The sequence below is a fragment of the Natrix helvetica genome (assembly GCF_964273705.1).
Source record: "Natrix helvetica genome assembly, chromosome: 2".
NCBI lineage: Eukaryota > Metazoa > Chordata > Lepidosauria > Squamata > Natricidae > Natrix > Natrix helvetica.
In genome coordinates this window covers 128,202,803-128,225,892 of record NC_138552.1, presented here as the reverse complement: position 1 = coordinate 128,225,892, position 23,090 = coordinate 128,202,803, and the positions used below count along the sequence as shown (strand labels likewise).

The 23,090-nt window shown below is 35.5% G+C and overlaps 1 protein-coding gene across 3 annotated transcripts in view; it reads left to right on the top strand.

Moving 5' to 3' along the window:
- Positions 1 to 23,090, top strand: part of SERTAD2 (SERTA domain containing 2) — a 154,984-nt gene that overhangs the window by 35,730 nt on the left and 96,164 nt on the right. The window contains exons 1-3 of one of the 3 annotated variants that reach the window (XM_081940872.1): positions 7,658 to 7,681; positions 8,972 to 9,068; positions 13,039 to 13,103. The exons of 1 other annotated variant lie outside the window; for it this stretch is intronic. In XM_081940872.1, the coding sequence (XP_081796998.1) occupies positions 13,051 to 13,103 (53 nt within the window). In that variant the 5' untranslated portion in view covers positions 7,658 to 7,681; positions 8,972 to 9,068; positions 13,039 to 13,050. One more of the 3 variants, XM_081940873.1, reaches the window with a different exon arrangement.

Genomic DNA, 23,090 nt, shown 5'->3' with positions numbered 1-23,090 from the left:
CCAGCCACAGCCCTGACTTGAATCCTATTGAACATCTCTGAAAATGGCTGCCCACTGAAGGTCACCATCCAACCTGACTGAGCTTGAGAGGATGTGCAAGGAAGAATGGCAGAAAATCCCCTAATCCAGGTGCGCAAAAATTGTTGTGTCATATGCAAAAAGACTTGAAGCTGTAATTGCTGCCAAAGGTGCTTCAACAAAATACTGAGTGAAGGGTCTGAATACTGATGCCAATTTGATATTTCGGTTTTTTTCTTTTTAATGAATTTACAGACATTTTAAAACTTCTGTTTTCATTTTGTCATTATGGGGCTATGAGTGTAGATTAATAAGGGAAAAAATGAATTTCAACAACTGCATAATCAGGCAACAGCATAGTAAAATTGATAAAAGTGAAGGGAGTCTGAATACTTTCTGAATGCACTGTATGTGTTATACCCACAAGGAGTTCTTGAGAAAAGACAAAGAGAAAATAAAATCAGCGTTTAGGGCACTATTAAAAGGAAATAGACATCAGGATTTTTAAAAGTAAAGAGAAGGAATATAAAGTTGGCTTAGTTGATCTTAGTTGATATATATGTAATGATCTTTTAGTGACTCTTAATGGGTTTTTTTCGACCAAGGTCAAATGAGAGGCTTTTAAGATCTTTTCATAGATAAGGTGTGGGAAGAAGAGAGGGTATTTTTTAAAAAAAATTCAGAGAAGGTAATAAACTATGGTTTTAAAAGGAAAAGATTACAAAGTAGTCTTATTCAGTTAAGGTTAAAGTACAGGTGTTATTTCTGGTATGTGTTAAACTTCTGAATGAGTTTCTGAGAGGCTGCAAAGAGAAAATGATGAGAAATTAAGTTGAAGAGTTCAAAGATCAAGATGTTTAATTTGTTGCTATTTCTGGTTGTTCTTAAATGGATTTTTCTTGAGTAAGTTCAAATGGTGAGGCTTTAAAGATCTGTTTATAGATAAGAGATAAAATGTGGGAAGAATAATTTTTGTTGCATTTTTACAGTTTAGTGTTTAAACAAAGAGAATATGGAACTGATTTATTTGATTAATATGTATGTATGTATGTATGTATGTATGTATGTATGTATGTATGTATGTATGTTCTTTCTGATAATCTCAATTATGATTCAGTAACAAAGTTTATAATTTGTTTTAAGGTAAGAGTTAAAATATTGGAAGAGATCTTCGGACAAGAAGTTACTGAAATTGTTTGTACATGTCTTGTTGAAGGGAAAGTAATTTCTTTATATATTTTTCTTCCTTGTTTTGTATCTTTCCCACTTTTTTCTTTCCACTTTCTTTCCACTTTTCATTTTTTTTAATCTTTTATATTTGTCTTAACTTGTTTTTTGCTTTTAATTTTGCATTTTTAAACTTTAATTATAAAAAATATAAAAAATATATAAACAAAGTGTTGTTTATCATCATCTCTTGTACCTCAGAATTCTGCCAAACCTCTTCCCCCACTTAATGAACATTTTGCCCATAGTTTGAGGGGGAGGGAAGAGCATTGTATTCACTCTTGTTACTTTTCCTTATACAGTAGTTGCAAGACTCCCAGTGATCTAGCAAGATGAATTTTTAAATTTGCAACCTAAATCCCTATTTTAACATTTTCCCAGTTATCCTACCTACACATACAGAATAGGTGTGCATAATATATATATTTTTCTGATGAGGGAGGATCATTTTGGACAGCCTCCTCTATTATAAACAAAACAAAACAAAACAAAAAGCTGTTCTGTCTTTGTAAAACTAAAGAGAATACAGAGCAAGTTGGACTAGAACATTTTATCTGCACCGTGCAGCCTTTTACATGCAAGGAGCTTGCTTTTCACTGTGCTAAAGAAAAATAATGGCATAAACAGAGTGATAGAATCAAGATCACGTGAAGTGTTAATACCACTTTATAAGGCCTTGGTAAGGCCACACTTGGAATACTGCATTCAGTTCTGGTCGCCACGATGTAAAAAAGATGTGGAGACTCTAGAAAGAGTGCAGAGAAGAGCAACAAAGATGATTAGGGGACTGGAGACTAAAACATATGAAGAACGGTTGCAGGAACTGGGTATGTTTAGCTTAAGAGAAAGAAGGACTAGGGGAGACATGATAGCAGTGTTCCAATATCTCAGGGGTTGCCACAAAGAAGAGGGAGTCAAGCTATTCTCCAAGGCACCTGAGGACAGAACAAGAAGCAATGGGTGGAAACTAATCAAGGAGAGAAGCAACTTAGAATTGAGGAGAAATTTCCTGACAGTTAGAACAATTAATCAGTGGAACAGCTTGCCTCCAGAAGTTGTGAATGCCTCAACACTGGAAGTCTTTAAGAAGATGTTGGATAGCCATTTGTCTGGAACGGTACAGGGTTTCCTGCCTAGGCAGGGGGTTGGACTAGAAGACCTCCAAGGTCCCTTCCAACTCTGCTATTGTATTGTATTGTTTGTCAACAGTCTGAAGAAGTTTCAATAAGATCTCAATTTCATTTACTAAATTAAGTCAAATTATTTTATTTCTTTTATCTATTTGTATTCCAGAATCACCTTATAGCTTCCAAGATTCACCTTATAGGGCATATGGGCAACATAAATTAATTAATTAAACAAACAAATAAAATATTGTTCTTATTATTTTTACAAATAACTCAAGGCAGTGCACATATCCAAAACACCTTCCTCCTCCTATTTTGCTCACAACAACAACTTTGCGAGAGAAGTTGGGCTGAGAGAGAGTTATTGGCCCAAAGTCACCCAGCTGGCTTTCATGGCTAAGGTAGGATTTGATCTTTCTGGTTTCTGGTATAATTTACTTCAATTTTAAAAGAAAAATTAGATTTAAATTGAAATATATAATGATTAGTGTGGGAAAACCTAATCCTCTAATACTGGCACAAAGAAATAAATTGTTTGATCAAAATGTGGTAACAGGTAATCTATACTGTACAAGTCCCTTTGAATTTTTAAAGGAAAATATAGTGTATCACAAAACTTTTTTTTTTAAATAATCTGCCATTTATTTTGTGAACAGAAACTATTTATTTTAGCTGCATCAGATTTGATACTGGTCAGGGATGTATGTATGTATGTATGTATGTATCACCAGTGGAGGCTGAGATACTATAGTTTGTAAACCTATCATTAAAAAGTCAGGAGCTTGAGTATTTGCTGTGGGAACCACAATAATTGTAGAGACATCTTGACACAAGGATCTTCCTCTTTCATATTGCAGTGGTGATGGTCAGATAGCTATACATTCCTTTTTCTTGAATAGATGTTCAATTAAAAAGTAAACAAATTTCTGAAGCCAAAAGTTTGAGAAAAAAAGAGTAACATATTTACACAATGGCATGAGAGTTCTACATTACATTGGTAGTAGTATCTGAAGAATCATTGTCAGCTCTCATCATGGTAATCTTGGCTAGGGTATGATTATAATGCTTTCTAGCCAGATCACAGTGGCCCCAATCATTATAAGAAATCGGCCTTAAAAAATGAGGAGAAATCACCATCCAAAACAAGCTTTGGGGTTTTTTTTCATTAGCTTTAAGGAAAGAATTAGCTTATTTCAGAAAACTCTGTACCCAAAGAGAAAGTGTGAGCTTGTTAAAGTTGTTACATTTTATCTGCGTTATTGTATTTTAGAAGTGCCAAATTAAAATAATGAAACTTAATCATAAGGGAGGGGAAGGAGAAGAAATTATACTTTATTCTCTTTAACTGAGGGTATTTTAGAACAACTGTTTTCCACTGAAATTTTTGCTAACATGGGGCTTTCCTAGCTGCCAAAAGAGGAAGGAACGTGAGCTATTCTAAACATTTCTAAGGGATTCATACAAAAGTTCATGGGGGCAGAATGTTTCTTCATATTTATGTATTTCTTGCTGTTGAATACATGAAAAAAAAATTCCAAAGTTTAAGGAGAAAATCCCCATCTGAAACAACCGCATCCGCATATTTCATGTCTCAAATTACAGCTTTTGAAAATGTAGTTGTACTAAATTTAAGGAGGTATATTTTTAGGTGCTTCCATACCTTACATGATTGTTAATTAGACACTTTAAAGTTCTTAAACTTAGAAGCATGCAAGAATGAAGTTTGGTTAAAAAAAAGACTATATCTCTAGAATATTTCCCCCCCTTAATGGTCAGCATGGTTGCTATTATTTTTTAAGAACTTGATTTGATTTGATCATGACCAAGGGTGTGTGTGTGTGTGTGTGTGTGTGTGTGTGTGTGTCCGTCCATCCAAACATGCAGCCAGTAAGGTCTACCACGGACAAAAAGAACTTGTTCTTTGCTTCTGCACAATCAATAGAGTACCACAATGCTGCTGTCTTCAATTCACTAGAAAGAACTTGGCAACACTCCATCACTTGTAAACAACAGTGTGACGTCAGTTCATGCAATGCTGATAGCAGCTCAACTTGAGAGAGATTTTCAGCTGGACAAGCTGTTGAAAGCCTATCATTGGTTTTGATAATCTTTGGCTATGGTTTAGAGGACCTAGGATAAAAAATTTAGATTGGTTAATGACAGAAACAACAATCAACTCCTGATAATAATGTCCTTTACAGTCTAGCAAAGAGGTTTAAAGCGGTGGTAGTACTAATCATTCTTCATAATGTCTCTGCTATTCTATATGTAATTTGAGTTGCTAGAGGCAGGAAATTTTTTTTAAATGTATTCTGAATTTTTGTTTTTGCATTATTGAATTAATCCTTGCTGTTATACTGTAAAAACTCTTAATATGCTCATATACAGCTTTTAAGCAGAGGACAAAGCTAATATCTTACTGAGCTGCAAGAATTAACTTTACATTTGTTAGGATTTAGTTTGATAGTTTAAAATGGTTATGGCTTTGACTGTTGGGCCCTATTGGATTAAAAAAAAATCCCAGAGATATCACATCAATTTATTCCTCAATAAAAGAGCATTGTATAGCAGCTTTACATTTTACAAGCTATTGCTTTCTTTAGTATTTTTAAGTTGTTAAAAGTTAAAGAGCCACCGTTAATTATTTTAGTTTTATTAAGATTCTCTCACCATGGCAGATGCCATTGGTTACTTGCAAAATGGATACATTAGCTCTGACATATTAAAATCCATCCATATTCAGGTATGGTTTGTTGTACTTTCAAAAAGTACAAACTCAAAATGATTTTGGTTTTGATTTTTGCCTTTTGAGTTCTAAAGTTTGTTATAATGAATTATTGTTATTCTATTTGTTTGTTTGCTTCCAACTCTTCATTACCTAATGGACATTTTGTCAGGACTATATATTTTGGATTGGGAGCTGCCCAGAGTTGATTAAAAATGAGCTGTTATTAAATACCAAGTTTCCTGGAAATTAAGACAGGATCTTATTTTCTTTTCACCTCCGAAATAAGTGCTTGGCCTTATTTTCGGAAAGATCTTATTTTTGAGGTGCAAGAGGTGACAAGCATGGTCACCTCATGGCTGTTGCTGTGTTGCAATATTTTTGGGAGGGCTTATTTTTAGGACAGGGTTCATTTTAGTGCATGCGATCAAAAGCCTTATTGGGCTTATTATCTGGGGAGGTCTTTTCAGGGAAACAGGATAAATTAAATCTGTCAGAAATGGCTTCTTTGAATTCTGTAAGCTCATACTTACCGTATTTTTCGGAGTATAAGATGCACCTTTCCCTCCCAAAAAGAGGGTGAAGATCTCGGTGCATCTTATACACTGAATACAGCATTTTTGGCCTCCTGAAACCCTGCCCCCTTCCGAAAAATGGGTGTGAAGAGGGTTTGGGAGGCCTGCAAAGTGCTCCTGGGGGCTGGGGAGGGCAAAAACAAGCAAAAGAAATTAACCTTTTCTGCTCATTTTTGCTCCCTCAGCCCCCAGGAGCACTCTAAAAGCCTCCTTGCTTGCCCTTTTTGGGGGCTAAAATGAGCCCATTTTCACAAAAAACAGGCTGTTTTTTTGCTCGTCTTTGCCCAGTTCCCAGGATCACTTTGCAGGCCTCTAAAACTCTCTACATGCCCCCCAAAATGAGGCGTGCAGAGGATTTGGGAGGTCTGCAGAGTGCAAACACTTTTTTTAAAAAAAATTACCTCTTCAAAATTTTGGTGCATCTTATACTCTGGTGCGTCTTATACTCTGAAAAATATGGTATATCATCACTGATAATATCTAGTCATCCAGACTTTTCTCAGCCTCTTTTTTATTGCCTTCAGTTTTCTTTTCAAATTTCAAGATCTTCTCAAAAAGATTCTTGCCTTGTAGCCTAAGCTCATTGCAACCATATACCTAAAAGAAAAAAAGGAAGTATGTAACTTTCATTACTTGGCAAGGACAGGTAACTGGCATTTTCCTCCATCCGTGGTTTGCACTATTACATGTCACACTCTCCATTCTTGGGAAAGTTGTATTTCCACTGTGTGCAATTGTCAGACCTCTCAAACTTTCTTTATTTGCTTGCACTGTTTTCCAAATACGGTGCCATTCAGATACATTGGAACTGCAACTTTAAGAATTCCCAGCCAGCCTAGATAATACTAGGCTGACTAGTGATTCTGGGAACTGTATTCTATGCTCCAAAATGCTAGTTTGTAAGAATGTTAATATACATGATAAATGAATTAAATGTTGGCCCTTCTTGGGAAGCTGTTTGTGTTTCTCAAGATGTTTTCTATCATTTTAATTTACATTTAGATGTATGCATAACAAATACAAACAGTTCATCTTCTGTTATTCTATTCATTTGTTTTGTTAGCTGCTCAGTTATTTGGTTCAGACTGACAGCCATATATGTAAAGCCATTAAATAAAATAAATAAAAATCTTATATAACTCAGCTTCCTAGAAATCTGTATTTTATTGAAAAAAAAGCTAGTGACTGGGAAGATAAGATAGGATGTATGTGGCATTGCTTGCTGAATGAAGTATACAAATTTTAAAAATGCATTTTGGTTTAATTGTGTAATTTGGAATGTGGTAATAGAGTTGAAATTGAGCATAATGTAAACACAACCCAGATTGCAGTCTAACTATAAGTGATTAGCAATGTCCTCTAGTGTTTGACAATATTAGTTTTTAACATTAATTGAACATGTAGATCATAGTATAATAAGCAACTAAAAAAGAGTATTAGACAAATGCTTAGGGACTAGTGGAAATAGCAAGCTAGCGAGATGTAGAACTACCAGTATTATGTTTAAAATATGTACTCTCCTCTTTAGAAATGTTAGAGAATATGTCAGGTTACTGAATATGGACATGTTATTTATTATTGCCTTCAACTTCTTGTTCTTAAAATTTTAAGACTTGTACAATGACATTGTACTAGAGTTGAATTTCCAAGTCAGATGAGCAAAGTTATGTTGGCTATACATAACATGATATCCTACAAGTGGACAACCAATTCCTCTACAAATATACAGGGAGGGAAGGAGATAATATCTTCATTTGGAGTACTCAGTAGCTGAAATACACAAAACATCCATAATTTACATAATAAAAGCCACTGTGATTAAGAGATCTTAATATCTAACAAAACATACAGTAACTACAATTGACTCAGCTGTAAATTGGTTTTACAGATGGAATAGCAAATATACGAAATTTGAGTCCTGATCTTCCAGAACATACCAATTCATCAAGGCATCTAATAACATTCCTAACCAGAGGCAGTGTTACTTTCTTATGATTTTCCTATAAAAGGTACACTAAAGCAGGCTTTAATATACGATAGTTGTAGTATTTTGGGAGAGTGAACCTGAGGTATTTTGCTGTTTTAGTTGGAGTTGCCTAGAACAGTATTTGGGACAGATGCCAACATCTGTCTGGCTATTAACATCTGCTAGTTGCATATTAATCCATTAACACTAGTGGATAAAGCTTTTAAGGAAGCTGATTAAAAGATGTTCCAAACCAGAGGACTATACTTCATCAAGTGTATATACATTGATTGTAATTATTGTATAAAGTCAGTTATGTTTCTTGTGCTGCCCCTAGCATATTGAAAATGAAGAGGAGGTAATGAAAAAAAGGCACACTGGCTTAACCCACACAGGTTTATTAATTAAGATGTACTTAATCAAGATTTGCCTGCAGCAGGAGCCCTATAGCACCCTGGTAGCATTGTGGTGCTTGCAACAATAAAATTTGTCATTTGATCTGCAGTTACAAATACACAAAGGATCAATAACTTTTCATTTGATTTCTGATATGCTTTTGTTATGAAGTCCAGCATATTTTACAGTCATGTGAGGGTTAATATTAAATAAATCACCTATACTGAGAATAAATATATTTAGTACAGCTATCTCCCCTATTCAGAAATGCGTTAAATAATATGACCAATAACATTGGATACACTTTCACTTTCAGGCTTTTAGTTCTGACATCCATGGGATTTGAATTTGAGCAGGAATCAGTCACTTTGGATTTTTTCTAAAAGAGTGTCCTTCCTACATATGTACTAATTTTGCAAAATGTACAAAGTCCAGCAGTTCGTACAACAATGTTTGAAAAGGAAAAGATATTCCTCATGTAAGACAGGGATTTGTAGCTGGCTCCGTTTACCCCCATGCTTCCATTTTTGAAATCACACTTGATGCTTTAAAGGAAAAATTAGGATAATATGTTTCATATGGTTTAATTAGGGTAGCTATGGAGCTTCAGCAATGATACAATAGAGAACCTAGCAGTGAAGCTTCTATGGGTAGCTGTACATATTGTGATAATTTAAGTAGAACATTGTGTTTCTTTTTGTAAGCATAGGTGCTTCTTGCTAATCATTTATTTGCTATCTCTAGTATCCCTTTCTAGTTGGCCAATATGTCTGTAATTCCTTTATAACTACGTTATGTTGTAGGTTTCTTCTCTGTGTTCATGGCTATGTTATCTTTGAGTATAATTTCTAGCAAGTATTACTCTAACTAGTATTATTTCTAATAAAATAATATTCCTTATCTTCTGCTGCTGAGAAAATGTTCTTCTCCTTAACAGCACTTCTTTGGGATTCCCACATTTACCTGATGATAAATTTAGAGCTAGTTGCTTTTTACCATCTTTTCCAAGAAAGAGAGAGGAAGAAAGACAACAGGTGAAGAAAAATGTAAAATAGGTAAAATATTTCTACATTGATTGTTTACTTGATTTTTCCCCTCTCTCCTGTAAATTAGGGTGCTATCAAAGACTTGGAATTTGAGCTACATACATTATTGTTCAAATGGGGATGGGTTGTCTTATAACTAAGCCTTGTTGTCTCCACTTGCCACTTAGATAAGACTGAACAACATACAGCCTTGAGATAACTTTCTGAGTTGTAACATACACATGGTGTTAAGATAACTGAGGTTAACAAATAGCATGTCAAAATTATCTCCTTGTCTGCTGCTCTGCTGACTGAATTAACATCTGGAATTACCCTGGAGAAATGTTATTTATTATGTTGTATTATCTGACTTTCTGAGAGAACATATACAGTACTTTGTTCACAACAGTGACACCTCTGTACCCCATAACATTGTGGTTTTTCTTATGCATAGTCTGCTCCACAGCTACAAAAAAGTTCCCAAATGACCCTAAACTAAAATACAGTAAGAACTGCAGAGAATAATTAGCTGAAAGATGTATGATAAAGTAATGACACAAAGCATAAAAATAATCTCATAAGTTTAGTCACTCATTCATTCATTCTTAAACATATATCTTGAGGAAAAAAGAGACTATTATGGAAAAAATGTTAGAAAACAACACAGAGCAAAAAATATTTATTTCAAGAATGTATATCACTGATGACAATTTCCAGAGAAATTTATTGCCAGTTTGGAAATGAGATTGTGCTAAGTGATCTGTTTGTGATCATTGTGAGTCAAACGTGAGACATGAATGATCAAATAACTAAACAAATTAGAAAAAATTGTAAGAGGAATTTATGCTGGAATCAATTCACCTATCCAAAAAGGATAGCTGAAATTTCTTCTGATCTAATGGAGCAATCTTTTTGTGATGTGAGTAAGTTAATAATCTGCTCTGTTAATTTACTTTTATAATAACTTACCATGGTCTCCTAAAAATGTACTGTTTTAGCCTGTTCCAACTTGTAATACTCTTTCATTTAATAGAGAAAGGAATACATTCTTTCTCTCAGAGGGTGATTTACAGATAATCTAAGATCTTGGAAGTCACCTCCCAGAGAAATTGGAGAGTATACTTCAGAACATATAAATATGTCTAGTGAACAAATGACTGGTTTAATAGGGTCAGATTAGACCAAACATTCATACTCTTTTATTAACAATTACTTTGCTATTTTATTTGTTTGTTGGGGATTTTTTGCTTTATCCCATTGCTTCTCTTTTTGCAAGTTATAAGTATGGTATGTATTAGTATGTATTTTCATATGAAGAACATTCTAACATTTTTATCATTTTCATTATATTCAGTATGAATTGAGTAAGTTGAGATTGACATAAGAACTAAAAGCAGAAGGACTCTGTTAATTCACAAAATTAATTTGTGATCACTTCCTCACATTTATTTTCTATATACTTTTGTTAATTTTTTAACAAAATAAAAGCCATAAGAAAAATAAAAATAATAAAAGAAAAATAGTAAAAATTGAAAAAATTAAATACAAAAGGTAATTTAAAAAGGAAAAGGAAAATTATTATGAAAGGCTTGTAATTTTTTTGACAGTAGCTAAAAATGCATATAAATTTTACCATCTCTCTCTAATTCTACATCATAATTACTTTCATTCCATAAGCTACCTTTTCTAATCTTCAAACCTATAAAACCTAAAATCATTTTTTTTCTTTTTAGCAAAAAGTCCATAAGGGGTTCTAGTCACTGATAAATGTAGTTGTTGATTTTTCTCTAACAAATTAATTTTGTCAACTCCGTGAGTCTGTCCTGTCATCTTCACCAACCAATCCTTCATTGTAGATATTTCAAAAATCCATCCATTTTTGCCTATATAATAACAGTAACCATATATGAAATAATATTTCATTGCTATTTTCTAATTGACTACCCATTAATCCCAGCAAGATTCTGGTTTCTGGTTTCATTTGAATGTTGAATGTTGATCTTTAAAATTCTTTGTATCATTATATATTTGAACCCAGAAATTTCTGTCTTACTTACAAATCTACCAAGATAAAATGTTCTTTCAGGTTTCCATACTTCCAATATAAATTTGAAACACCTCTATACATTCTGGACAACTTTTCTGCAAGCAAATGCCATTTTATATACCATTTTATTAAAAAAATATTTTAAACTATAATATACGGTACATTTCAATTCTTGTCACCACATATTTCCCCACTGTTCCATCAGTATAATGTATGCAAAGTTCTTAGCCCATTTTTATCATAGTCTTCCACTTTTTTTCATTTCCAATTTCAATAAAAGCTTATACATATTAGCAATTACATGTCCGTTGTTTGTATATGGTTCACCTTCAAATTCTGTCTTCTGCTCAGGTCAAAATATCCTATTATCTACCTTAAACCTTTCTCTCAACTGTACACTCAAAAATCTTTATAATGTACATCCCTCTGAAGCCAGGTGTTCTCTTGATTTAATATTATATCCTTCATATTCCTACTCCTCGTGTTTAATTTTTTATGTAATATTAATTCTTTTAGTTTGCAGTCCTGTGCCATTATAGGAACTAAACTTTACTAAGAGTGGTTGGAATTCTTGGAAATTGGGCAAAAGACTGAACCATTTGTCTACCTTTTATCAGCTGCCAAGTCATAGCTCATGTAAGAGAGCAAGGGTGTCAAACTCAAGGCCCGGGGGCCGGATCTAGCCTGGAGGGCCACCCTGGAAACAGTGAAGCATTGGCTCAGAGTCTCTTTGCCAGTGAAAATGGAGCTCAGGAGCCCATTTTCTCTGGCAGAACACTTGGGCTGCCACAGACGCCCCTGACATGAGTAACGTTGAGCTGGCCACGCCCACCCTGCACCCCTCGAGGTCAAACACAACCCTCAATGAAATCAAGCTTGACACCCCTATAATAGAGAGATGCAACATCTATTTATTTAATAAACCAAGGAATCACATTTTTGGCTGACAAAATATCTATGAAATTTTATTAAAACATTTTACTGAAACCAAGAAACACTTAAGAAACATATGCTCATGGAAATAGAGACAGCCAGCACTTGTGCCAGTAAAAGATCTTCTGAGCCGCCTTGATGCAAATTGAAAAAATAAGAGTTACAGCATAACACTGGAAACCAGCTCCATACTTTGAATGATTTCTTCTACCAACCATTGACAGATTTATGGAGAAATGCATAGAGCCAAAAGTAATCTACTGGTTTTATCTTCTGATAAGATGCAGCCAAATATGGCTACAACCACTTTAAAATGGTACCTCCAAACCCAGTATCTGCAAAGAAGAATCTTACTGCTACTATGTAGGCTGCAATTCTGTATCCCATTTCCCAGATAAGAACATGTTTTCTGTAAAATATATGAATATAAAACAATTGTATGAATCTGTAACAGATTTCTCTAACATGATATATATTATATATCAACCTTTAGTGTTGCCCTAAATAGCAAGATGGGCAATATATTAATTTAATTTTAAAAAACCCTTCTTGGTTTTTGCTGACTCCAATAAGAAGCCTTGGCTAATAAGTGCAATTGGCTATTGCAACTTGCAAAATAGTTGAACCAACCAAAATACAAGTTACCAGTTAGGTGGTCTGTTCTTTTACAAGACCCGTCAGACTTTTAATATTTAGAAGTTGGTATTTATTCTACAACATGTTTGATTCAGTACTTTTTGCACAGAAGGAGCTGCAATGCAATTGTATAGCCTTGCTGGCTTCTTTTTGGGAAACTGTTTCGTTTTCCTCTGCAAGCTGCTTGTTCAGAACTTGGACTAGCACAGCTTTCCTCAGCCTGGCACTTTCCAGATTTAAGGAGACTGCAACTGGCTAGGAATGCTGGGATTTGCAGTCCTTAATATCTTTGGTGTGTGTGTGTGTGTGTGTGTGTGTGTGTGTGTGAGGTTGAGAAAAACCGATCTTGTTTGTCATTTGCAGGGGCCAATTGGGATGGCTGATTGCCATGAAAACACGCTTGATTCTTTTCAAATACACAATATGAGGTATGCTGTCTCAATAAATTCTGCAGTGCTTTTCATCTATTAATAGCAAACCATTTATTTTGGCAATGGGTAGTTTTTAAGCAACCAGAGCAGAGCCAAATTGACTGGCTGCTGTGGAAACTGAAGATCTCTTGTTTCTCCAAAGAATAGTGCGAGACACGAATAGAAGGCCTACAGACTCCCTTGTGCCACCTCCAGTCCCATCCATCAACATCTGACTTTAAGTTTGAGTTGAATTAACCACATCCTAGAAATGAGGATAAGTTCAGATCTTTGCTTGTATAATGGAGATTGTTTCCTCCAACTTTGGGAACTTTCAGTTCTTTTAAAGCAGCTGGGAGGAGGAATATCATAGTCGCTAGGTTGGCTAGATATGAAGCAATTAGAACACTGGATCTACATGATCATAGACTACTGTCTTACAACTCCCCAAGGAGGGAAACTCAGAGGTTGCCTGGATTTCTTAAGCATCAAGGGAAAAGAACTGTAAGAAGTATGAACTTCTGTCCAAATATATATGCCTTGAATATTACACAGACATAATATTTCTGTTCTTTCTCTATGTCTTTCATCCCCTGTAACTTAATGGATCAGTGTAGCTTTACATGCTTTCACCAATCCTTTCTCCCCCAATGGTGCTGATTAAGCTGATCCAAATGATTTAATTAATTTATTGATATCACCATCTTTCTACTCATGGGACACCTAGGATGGTCTGCTACATTCAGGAGGGCATCTCCTCTCTTTGGAAGCCCATCCAATCCAAAACTGGTTTAAAGATTAAAGAGCAGAACCGGAGCATATCTATGTGGGATCACCTGTAGAGGAATTTAGCTCTGGCCTTGAGGAAGAGGTGGGAGAGGGGAAACAGTTGCTCAGTTCTGGGAAAGTAGAGATTGTGAGAAAGAGATTCAGACTAACTGCTTTGACTTTATTGTCCTTGAAAAGGAGCAGTAAAAGTTTTGGGCACCCTTTCAAGAGGCTTCTGAACAATAAAGCAGCATTCCTAGCAGTGTCTGCTTCTTGACCTGGCCTACTCAAAGGGCTGCCATAACCTGAACAGTTGTACTGGAGGCCACACATTCCCATTTTAATAAGATAATTATTAAATTATAAAAGTTTCTCTAGGATGTGCAATTTTAATGTACATTTTTGCCCACTTTTCCTTGTGATGCTAAGAGAAAATGAAGGAAAGAGGAATTGACATGTTGATGTTCTACTCTAATTTATCTTTTCCTTGGATTGTGGTTTGAGAAATCTGTTTTTAACATTGCACTTGAAAAGGTTTGGCAGAGTGCTGATTGATATAAAGCCAATCCAACAAAAAAAAAAAAAAAACATCTCTTCTTCCCTGGCCCACCTCTTCAAGTTTAAACAAAAGTTTAAAAGCTCGGTATTTTAAAGAATTCAATAAACAAATGTTTCACAAATGTTTAATTGGGTAATTGTTCAAGTCTTTGAAGAAAGAAATATTTTAAAAGCAGATACTGTAGCCAGTTTGAAGCTTGAGATGACTTGTAAGAAGAAGATAAAGAGCAAGCATATGTCTGCAAAAGTGAAGGAGAGTTTGGTCTACAGTGGAATAAAATTCAATGAATAAATGTATTCATTATTTCTCTCTTTCTCCCCCCCCCCCTTTCTCTCTTGATAGTCGTCGACTTATCACAATTGAGCTCAAATGTTTTGTTGCTAAGCAAGACAGTTGTTAAGTGAGTTTTTCCCCATTGTACGACCTTTCTTGCCACAGTTGTTAAGTGAATCACTGCAGTGATTAAGATAGTGGCATGGCTCTTAAGTGAACCTGGCTTCCCCATTGACTTTGCTTGTCAGAGGTTTGCAAAAGTGACCACATGACCCCTGGACACTCCAACCATCATAAATACATGCCAAACATCCAAATTTTGACCACATGACCATGGGAATGCTGAAAGGGTTGTAAGTGTGAAAAACGGGTCATAAGTCACTTTTTTCGATGTCATTGTAACTTCAAACAATTACTAAATATATGGTTGTAAATTGAGGTCTATGTGTATATGCTGTATATTCTCTATGTTTTCAGAGCAATGGATATCCATTTAGGGGGATGTTCAACAAGGTTTGCTGCTAGGTAAATAGAATGGCAGCTTTATATAAGTATAAGTATAAACTTTATTGTCTACAGTATCTTACAAATACGAAAATGTGGTGGGATATATCCCTCACTCCTGAGCTTCCTGTTCCATATTGGCCATGCAAAATGAGCCAAATGCTGCTTTAACTCAGTAATTAAGAATGCCAGTGCGGCGTGGTTGTTAAGATATTGGACTTGGAATGGAGAGACACAAAATCTGGTCCACCGTAAGCCATGGAAGCTTGCAAGTGACTTAGATTAGTTTCTGTCAAACCAATTTACATCACATAGTTGTAATTATAAGAGGGAAATGGGAGGAGGCAACCATAGCTATGCCTCCTTGAATCACAAAGATGCCAAAAGGTAGGGTATAAATGTAATCAGTTAATCATCCTGTTGGACAACGGAGTAATTTTCTATTTGCTCTTTGATTTGTATGTAGAGATCACGTAAATTTAGAAGCTGTTTTTTTTTTACCTTTAGTATAGTTTATGTATCCTGCAACTAGAGTTATATATATTACTCTATAAACAAGTAATATGTAGCTCAGGAAAACCACTCATGTATTCTGTTCTGTTCTATGCTTCCTTTTTTAAAAAACAAGGTTGCAGTCTATGAAAACCGTCCTCTTATCCCACTAAGTTTACTCAGGAGCCTTTGTGGAGGAGCTTTGTAAAAGACTTATTGAAAATCCAGATATGTAGTGTGAACATTTATTTATTTATTTATTTATTTATTTATTTATTTATTCATTCATTCATTCAATACCTATATTTTTCCAGCTCCCATCTTACAATTTCAAAGCTATAAAATGAACACACCTCTGGGTTGTTGGTTTGAGCTCCGAGCTTGGCAATTTGGTTGCAAATGTTTTTATCACCATTTGAGGAGACATCGTCAGTGCGCTTGGAATTGTGCTTGTCTGTCCGGGCATCGGACAGGGTATCGGCAGCCCAGCTAACAGCCCAAGCTACTAATATTCAAGTACATTTCAAACACATCTGTCCATGTTCTGATTGATTCTCAAAACATTCTAGAAAGTTGGTGAGATGGATTTACCTTTGGGATAATGTTTTTCTTCAGCAAGGTTTGTTCCTCCTTATGCTTAGTTTTGCTTTGTGTGGTGTTTGTTTGATTATTATTTTTTGTAATGATTACGATTTCTACCAATTATCTCGGAGCAGATATGAATCTGAATTTCCTGGATTTCTCTTACATCATTTTTTAAAAAAATGGTGTCACACTAGATATCTTCCAGCCTTTGGTTATTGAGACTGATTTGAGGCCTCAGATCAGGCCTCAAAATATCAACAATTTCAGTGAAGGCCTTTTAAGATGTCATCAGGGTAGTCCCTCAAGATGTTCTTCTGTTTCCTCAATTTGCTTTAGTTTTTCCAATTCACTCTAAGATAAATTCAGTACTGTACAAGCTCAAGTATCTGTCCAGTATTTTTTGCAAGTAAAAACAAACACCAAAAATTTGTTCAGTTTCTCTGCAATCTGCATAAACTCCCTTTACTCCTTTGTTGTCCTTTGCTTCCTTGAGTGATTTTTCTTCTATATTTTTAGGTGTTCTTAATGCTTTTGCCATATATTCCTCTAATTATTTTGTATTCCATATTATTAATTTATACTTTTTACCAGTGTTTCTGCTCCTTTGTGTTCTCCTTAGGGCAGGCTTCCGATTTCCTGAAAGAAGCCTTAAGTTTTTATAGCTTCCTGGATGTGATTAGAAAGTGATGGTGCCCTCTTTCTTCCTGGGCTTGGCTGAGCCTTTCTTACATTGTAGAATACTTTCTATTTGAATTTCCATTACTGTGATTTTAAATTATCTCAGGCATTAGTAAGAGATCTGGCCTTTTTTCTTTGTCTCTCTTTTTTTAAACTAGTTCTTTCATTTTAAAAAAAGTTTTCCCTTTTGTTGTTAAAAAAAGATGTTGGATCCTGCTTGTAGTTTCCCAGCACATGTACAGTATAGTTTCACAACTCTTCTCTTTTGCATCTCCCTAAAAGTTTCTTAAACTGTTGATACCCCATTTAATATGCCTTGATATATTGTTGTGGCAAGTGGCACCTTCTTGATTACAAAAGAACCAATACTAAGAAAATGTACATTGCTATGATAGCAATGAGTTTGGGAGTTATGGCCGCTTGCATAACTTAAGATTTTTCTAAGTAGTTTTGTTGGTGAAAGTATCGAAAGGCTTTACACTAGACAGAAGGGAGTTAATATTGGCAATATTCTGATGATATGTTTCTGTGGGAGGCAAAATTTTCTAAGAAGCAGAGGTGATGGGCAGAGAAACTCAACTTTCTTTTCCTTCTCTTTACTAATCAAAGGAATGGTGAAAATGAGCCCTGTAGGATTCTGTGGCACTTTGCCTTTCCCAAGAAATCTTTGAGGAGCTGGAATCTGCTGGATTACTAGTCTTACGTTTGTGTGTATGTGTGTGTTATATTAACATCATCTTAATAACCACCAAAGGGCACCTAGACCAACACACATATCTCCCAACACATTTCTTGTCACATACCAGATTTCCTGCCCTACTTAGGTTTACTTTTTTTCTAATTTAAAACATTAGAAACTAGCATATTCCAAAGCAGAGCATCAAATGCAAGCACACCTTGTATTCTTAGTGGGGATCTGGACTGCACATAATACCCAGAAGCATCCTTTAAAAAAATTAAAACAATGAATGGCTGAGGCCCAGGGCTTTATTTATCTTGTAGTATTTTTATTTTTTTATTTTGTGAGAATGCTTATAATGTGCTCCCAAAATGTCAAATGTGTTCACTGGCTCCAAATTGTTGAGGAATTAGTAGTGAAACTGGAACATTAAATGAGAATCTGACTTTTGAAAAAAGAGTCTCGAAAATAGAATGTTTCTATTTTTGCTTGATGTGTTTTAGAATTTGCATTGTTTTAGAAAGTTACACTGCTTTCTTTCACCATTTTGCTTAAATGCATATGTGTGAGTAGGCAGAACACACACACACACACTGTTCCCCCTCAGAAATATCACCCAGTTCTAATATTTCTTGTAGTTCATTTTAGCTAATCCTACCTTTATGGAACAGAATTATTCCATTTTTATTTACTGAGGAAAACTCTTCTTTTAAATCATTCTCTACCTTTTTGTAGAAATTTACTCTTAAGTGATGTCATAATGTTTTCCAACCAGTTTGCATTTGCTTTGTTGCTACAGTAGTCAGAAGGGAACTGTATTCTTGTGAAAACATTTTCACCTCCATATTATCTGAGTTGTTTGACAAACATGTTAAAGCATGCATGCTCATTTAGTCAGATCTTGGACACAGTCAGAGCAGCAGACTGATCCGTAGGCTACAAGGAGCTACAGTATTTTGATTGGCATGCTGCCCACCATTGCAGATCCAAAGGAGAATTAAATGAGAAACAATTAAGTCTCATAGAGCACTTTAAATATGAACCTTGTTGTAGGTGTATCTATTTAAATACACGTGTTTATGAGGTGTGCATCTGAAAGAAGCTTTAATTTAAAGTAGATGCTTCTTCTGATTTCAAAATATAATCTAGGGCTAAAGAAAGGTTTTTTGTCTAAACATGAGCTTGTCCTTTCTTGTCTTCTAGCAAACTTGTAAACAGTGGGGTGTACAGGTAGTCTTTGACTTAAGGCTGGTCGTTTAGTGACTGTCGCAGTGGCCTTGGAATAAGTGCTTTACAGAAGGGCTTCCTGATATTGTAAAATGTTGTATGCCCCCTACCCCCCATTATATGACCACATTTTGGGTGCTTGGCAATCTTTTCACATTTACAACTGCAAAGTGGGAGACCATTAGTTCTGGTCCCACCTGATCCTGAAAAGCCAGCTGGGTATCTTTGGGCCAGTCACTTTCTCTCAACCCAACCTACCTCACAGGGTTGTTGCTGTGGGAAAAATAAGAAGATGAAGGTGTGTTGGATGTGTTCGCCACCTTGAGTTATTTGTAAAAATAATAAAGGTGGCATATTAATCAGTCAATAAATCAATCAATTAATGTTTCCTACAATGGGAACAAAATGATGAAGCTGCTAAGACTTTGGTCTTTTCAACAGGGAGCTTCTTCCGTTTTTGTACTAAAAAGAATCATATGTAATTCTTGTGATCTACTGCATGGAGAATCCAGAAAAATCTGCATTATCAAATGGGACCAGATTTAATTTAAAAATTGTATAACATTAAAGGAACATTTAAGCCTCTCCACTTTTATTTTGCATGCTAGACTTCTACATATGAATTTGGCTACCAACCGACTGTTTCATTCTGAACAAAGCCAAATAATTTTCTCTGCATGATTAGCATCTGCAAAACCCTGTTCAGAGCATGGATATGCAGGGTCTTTCAAGCCAAAAGCTGCCCTTGGTCTTTATGTGTCATATTAACTAAAATAGGATAGCCTTGACAAAAAATATATTAAATATAATTGCAATCATTAAACATGACTAATATTATTATTCCAGATGTGGTTAATAATTCCCTTATTTTGTTATGTTGGGAGGAAGAAAGGAAAAGGGAAAGTTTGGGATAACATTTTCTCAAAATCAGTGAGGGAATTAAAATACCCTAAAAACAGGTATAGTGAATTTGTGTCTAGGGTACATATAAAACATGTACCATTGAACAGAACCAACATTAAGCTGTGTCTGTAACTGATCTTCTGCATCTGGGTTCCTCAGATATTCAGTTAGGAGCGTCTCATATATGTTGGTGTTATTCTCTGTATTGGCAAGGTGTGCTAGAGGCAAGCCCTTGCACCAGTTCCCATGGCTTTACTGCAGACCCTTTCCACCTTCCTTTCCTCTATTCTTATTTTGTGTCCTAAGACAGTGTTCAGACAGCTGAAGCTGTTGAGGACCCAGAAAATCACCATAGAAACTACTAGACTCCAACGGCATAATCTTAATAGATGATCTACTATTTCATCTGTTTTGCAAATATCTTTTCCCCCATTTGTTTAGATAAATGCTAATTATGTCTTTTCTAGATTAGATTCTGTTTTAAAATATAGATGATTTTAGAATTGATTTAATCAAATAGTATAGTTAATCATACTGACAGTCTACATATTGAATAACGCTCAAATGCTATATCTGAACGTAGAATTGGCTATTATGTGCATCTCACTGCATGACATCGGTAGGTATTTAAAAATGGGATGCAAGGACATATTTTTCCTCTTGACTTTCTGTTTCCACCAGAAATGTTAGACTTCATAAGTCCCACCCAATATGGCCAGTGATGAAGGATTTGGGTAGTTTTCTCCCTAAATATCAAGAGGACACAGGTCTCTGTTTTACACTGACTACTGGATATCTATTCTATGTTGGAATCAGGATTATCTTCTTTAATGGTTAGCCTAGTTTGTTTTCTGTGACCCAGCCATGCAATGGCTTGGTAATAGAGTATGAGCAGGATTTTCTGAGTCAAGGACAGAAAAATCTGGAATGGCTATATAAACCATATATAGATTTCTCTTACTGCTCAAATTGAAGTATATCAGTCTCTTCCTTTCTCTCCCCACCCCGATGATAAATTACTTATTGACAGTAATTTTCTGATTTTTCTTGAATTAATGTTAGTACAACACTCTCTGAAGGTCACTAGCTGACATGAGGAAGCAAATCGAAAACCTCCATGTAGGAAGAATGGACTCCTTTGCATGTAACCAATTTCTGACTGGTTCTTCTCTTCAATTCAGATTCCATACTTCATTTACCTGGTTGTGAGAAGAACTGGGGGATGTTATCAGAGTAGTTTGCATTAGCTTGCTTCTTTTATGTCATTCAACTTAACATCAGTACTACATCTCTTATAGTAACTTACATGACAAGGTTATAGATAAGGTAAAAATGGATGGGCATTCATGTACATAGCTGCCTTTGGCTTGCTGGAGGAAAGGCAGGATAATTCCATTTAAGAAAACACATAAAACATATCTATGTTTCTTGATATGTTATTTCCATTTCTACTCTTCCCACCCCCTGCAAGCCTTGCATAGTAGAATTGGTTTTAGGAAATTATAATTCATTAAGAAGAAAAATCATTAGGATAAAGATGATCATCTTCTTTGGGAACTTTGAAATAGTATTGTGTCTCTGTGGCAGCATGTTATAAGATGCAAAGCAACTGTCAGCAAATAACATAAAGACTAATTGCTTCATTCAAGCTACCCTACACAACATTGTGTAAACAAATTTCACTTAGTGGGCATGCAAATGTGCTATATATTTTATTTGGGCAAATGAACAATTGGGAGAAGACAATTAATGAAAGGAACTATTAGGCATCTATAGTAGTTTTTTGTCTTTAAGGTAAATTACAGTACATTCAATCTGAGCCTCGGGGCCTGGTCTCTGCAAAGACCCATCTGAAGACCATCAGAGTTTGCCATGGATTATTTTATCTCCTTCTGGACAATGTGCACAGTGCCTGTTCTCACTGAAAAAGAGGCCTCAAAAATCAACCTTTTAGGGAAAAAAACACATTTCTGTAGTTTTTTTCAAACAAATTCCAGTTTGATCAAATATTTTCCCTGTATCGTTCCATTCATATATCACACTGTGTCCTGATGGTATTGTCAGCTTTAACAAATCATCTCACCTTCCTCAAAATAGATGGTTATTTTGTGATTGCGTCCATTTCACAGGGGCCTATCTCCGATTGTTTCCTTATGTGTGGAAATAAGGTGAAGTCTCTCTAGAAAAGTGGTTCTAATGATACAAATGATGGATGAGGTGGAACAAATATATGGTCTTAAAGAGACACGGAAAATGGTATATGGTGCGTGCTTTTAGCCAGACTGAAAATAAAGCACAAGTTTCCAGGAATTTTTGTTTGTGAGATGCCTCAGTTCGCACTTTCCTGAACCTTGTGGTGTAGCTTGCTTTTGTAAGTTAGGAAGACATACCATTTTGGTAGGTATTTTATTATTTCCTGCTGTTCTTATGCTGAAGGAAAGACCATTGTAGAAACATCCTATTTTTCATTTAAGGGATTGGAGTACAGATAATCCACAATTTACAACCACAATTGAGCCCAAAATTTCCATCATTAAGTGAAGCAATTGTTAATTGAGTTGCGCCTCATTTCACGACTTTTATGTCACAGTTGTTAAGCAAATCACTGCAGCTGTTAAGTGAATCAGACAGTCATTAAGTGAACCTGGCTTCCCACGTTGACATTGCTTGTCAGAAGCAGATTGGGAAGGTTATAAATGGTGATCACATGGCCCCGGGACATAAATACATGCCAGTTTCCAAGCACCCAAATTTTGATAACATAACCATGGGGCTGCAACAGTTGCAAGTGTGAAAACTGATCAGAGGTCATTTTTTTCCAGTGCTGTTATAACTTTGAATGGTCACTAAACAAATAGTTGTAAATCGAGGGTTTACCTGTACACATTTTGGATCTCTTTCTTATGCAACCTTTGTGCAGACATGATGCCCAATGGTCCGGGCATATGGAAGAATGCAAGAAAAGAAGCGGCAGGCTGTATTTGTATGTGTTCTTCTGTATTCTTGCTAAGAACGTTACATTCTGAAAATGTGAAATATCTCAGAATAACAGAGTTGGAAGGGACGGAACGTTTTGTCCTACCTGAACGTTCTTCTCAGCGTGGAGCAGGACGGTCCAGGAATGGGTTGTTCAATCCTTATTTGCCTAAGAGACTGAGTCAGAATTGAAGCCACGCCTCCAGCTTCCCCTGCTGATATCCAATTCCGACGAGACTGCAGTGCTCCTGGCTTTAAATAGCAAGGAACGGAACAAATTAGGAGGAAACAAACGGGCAAAGGTAGGGGAATCCGGTACCAAAGCTTCATCATCAGAAAGCTCCGTCTCCTTTTGTTCCTC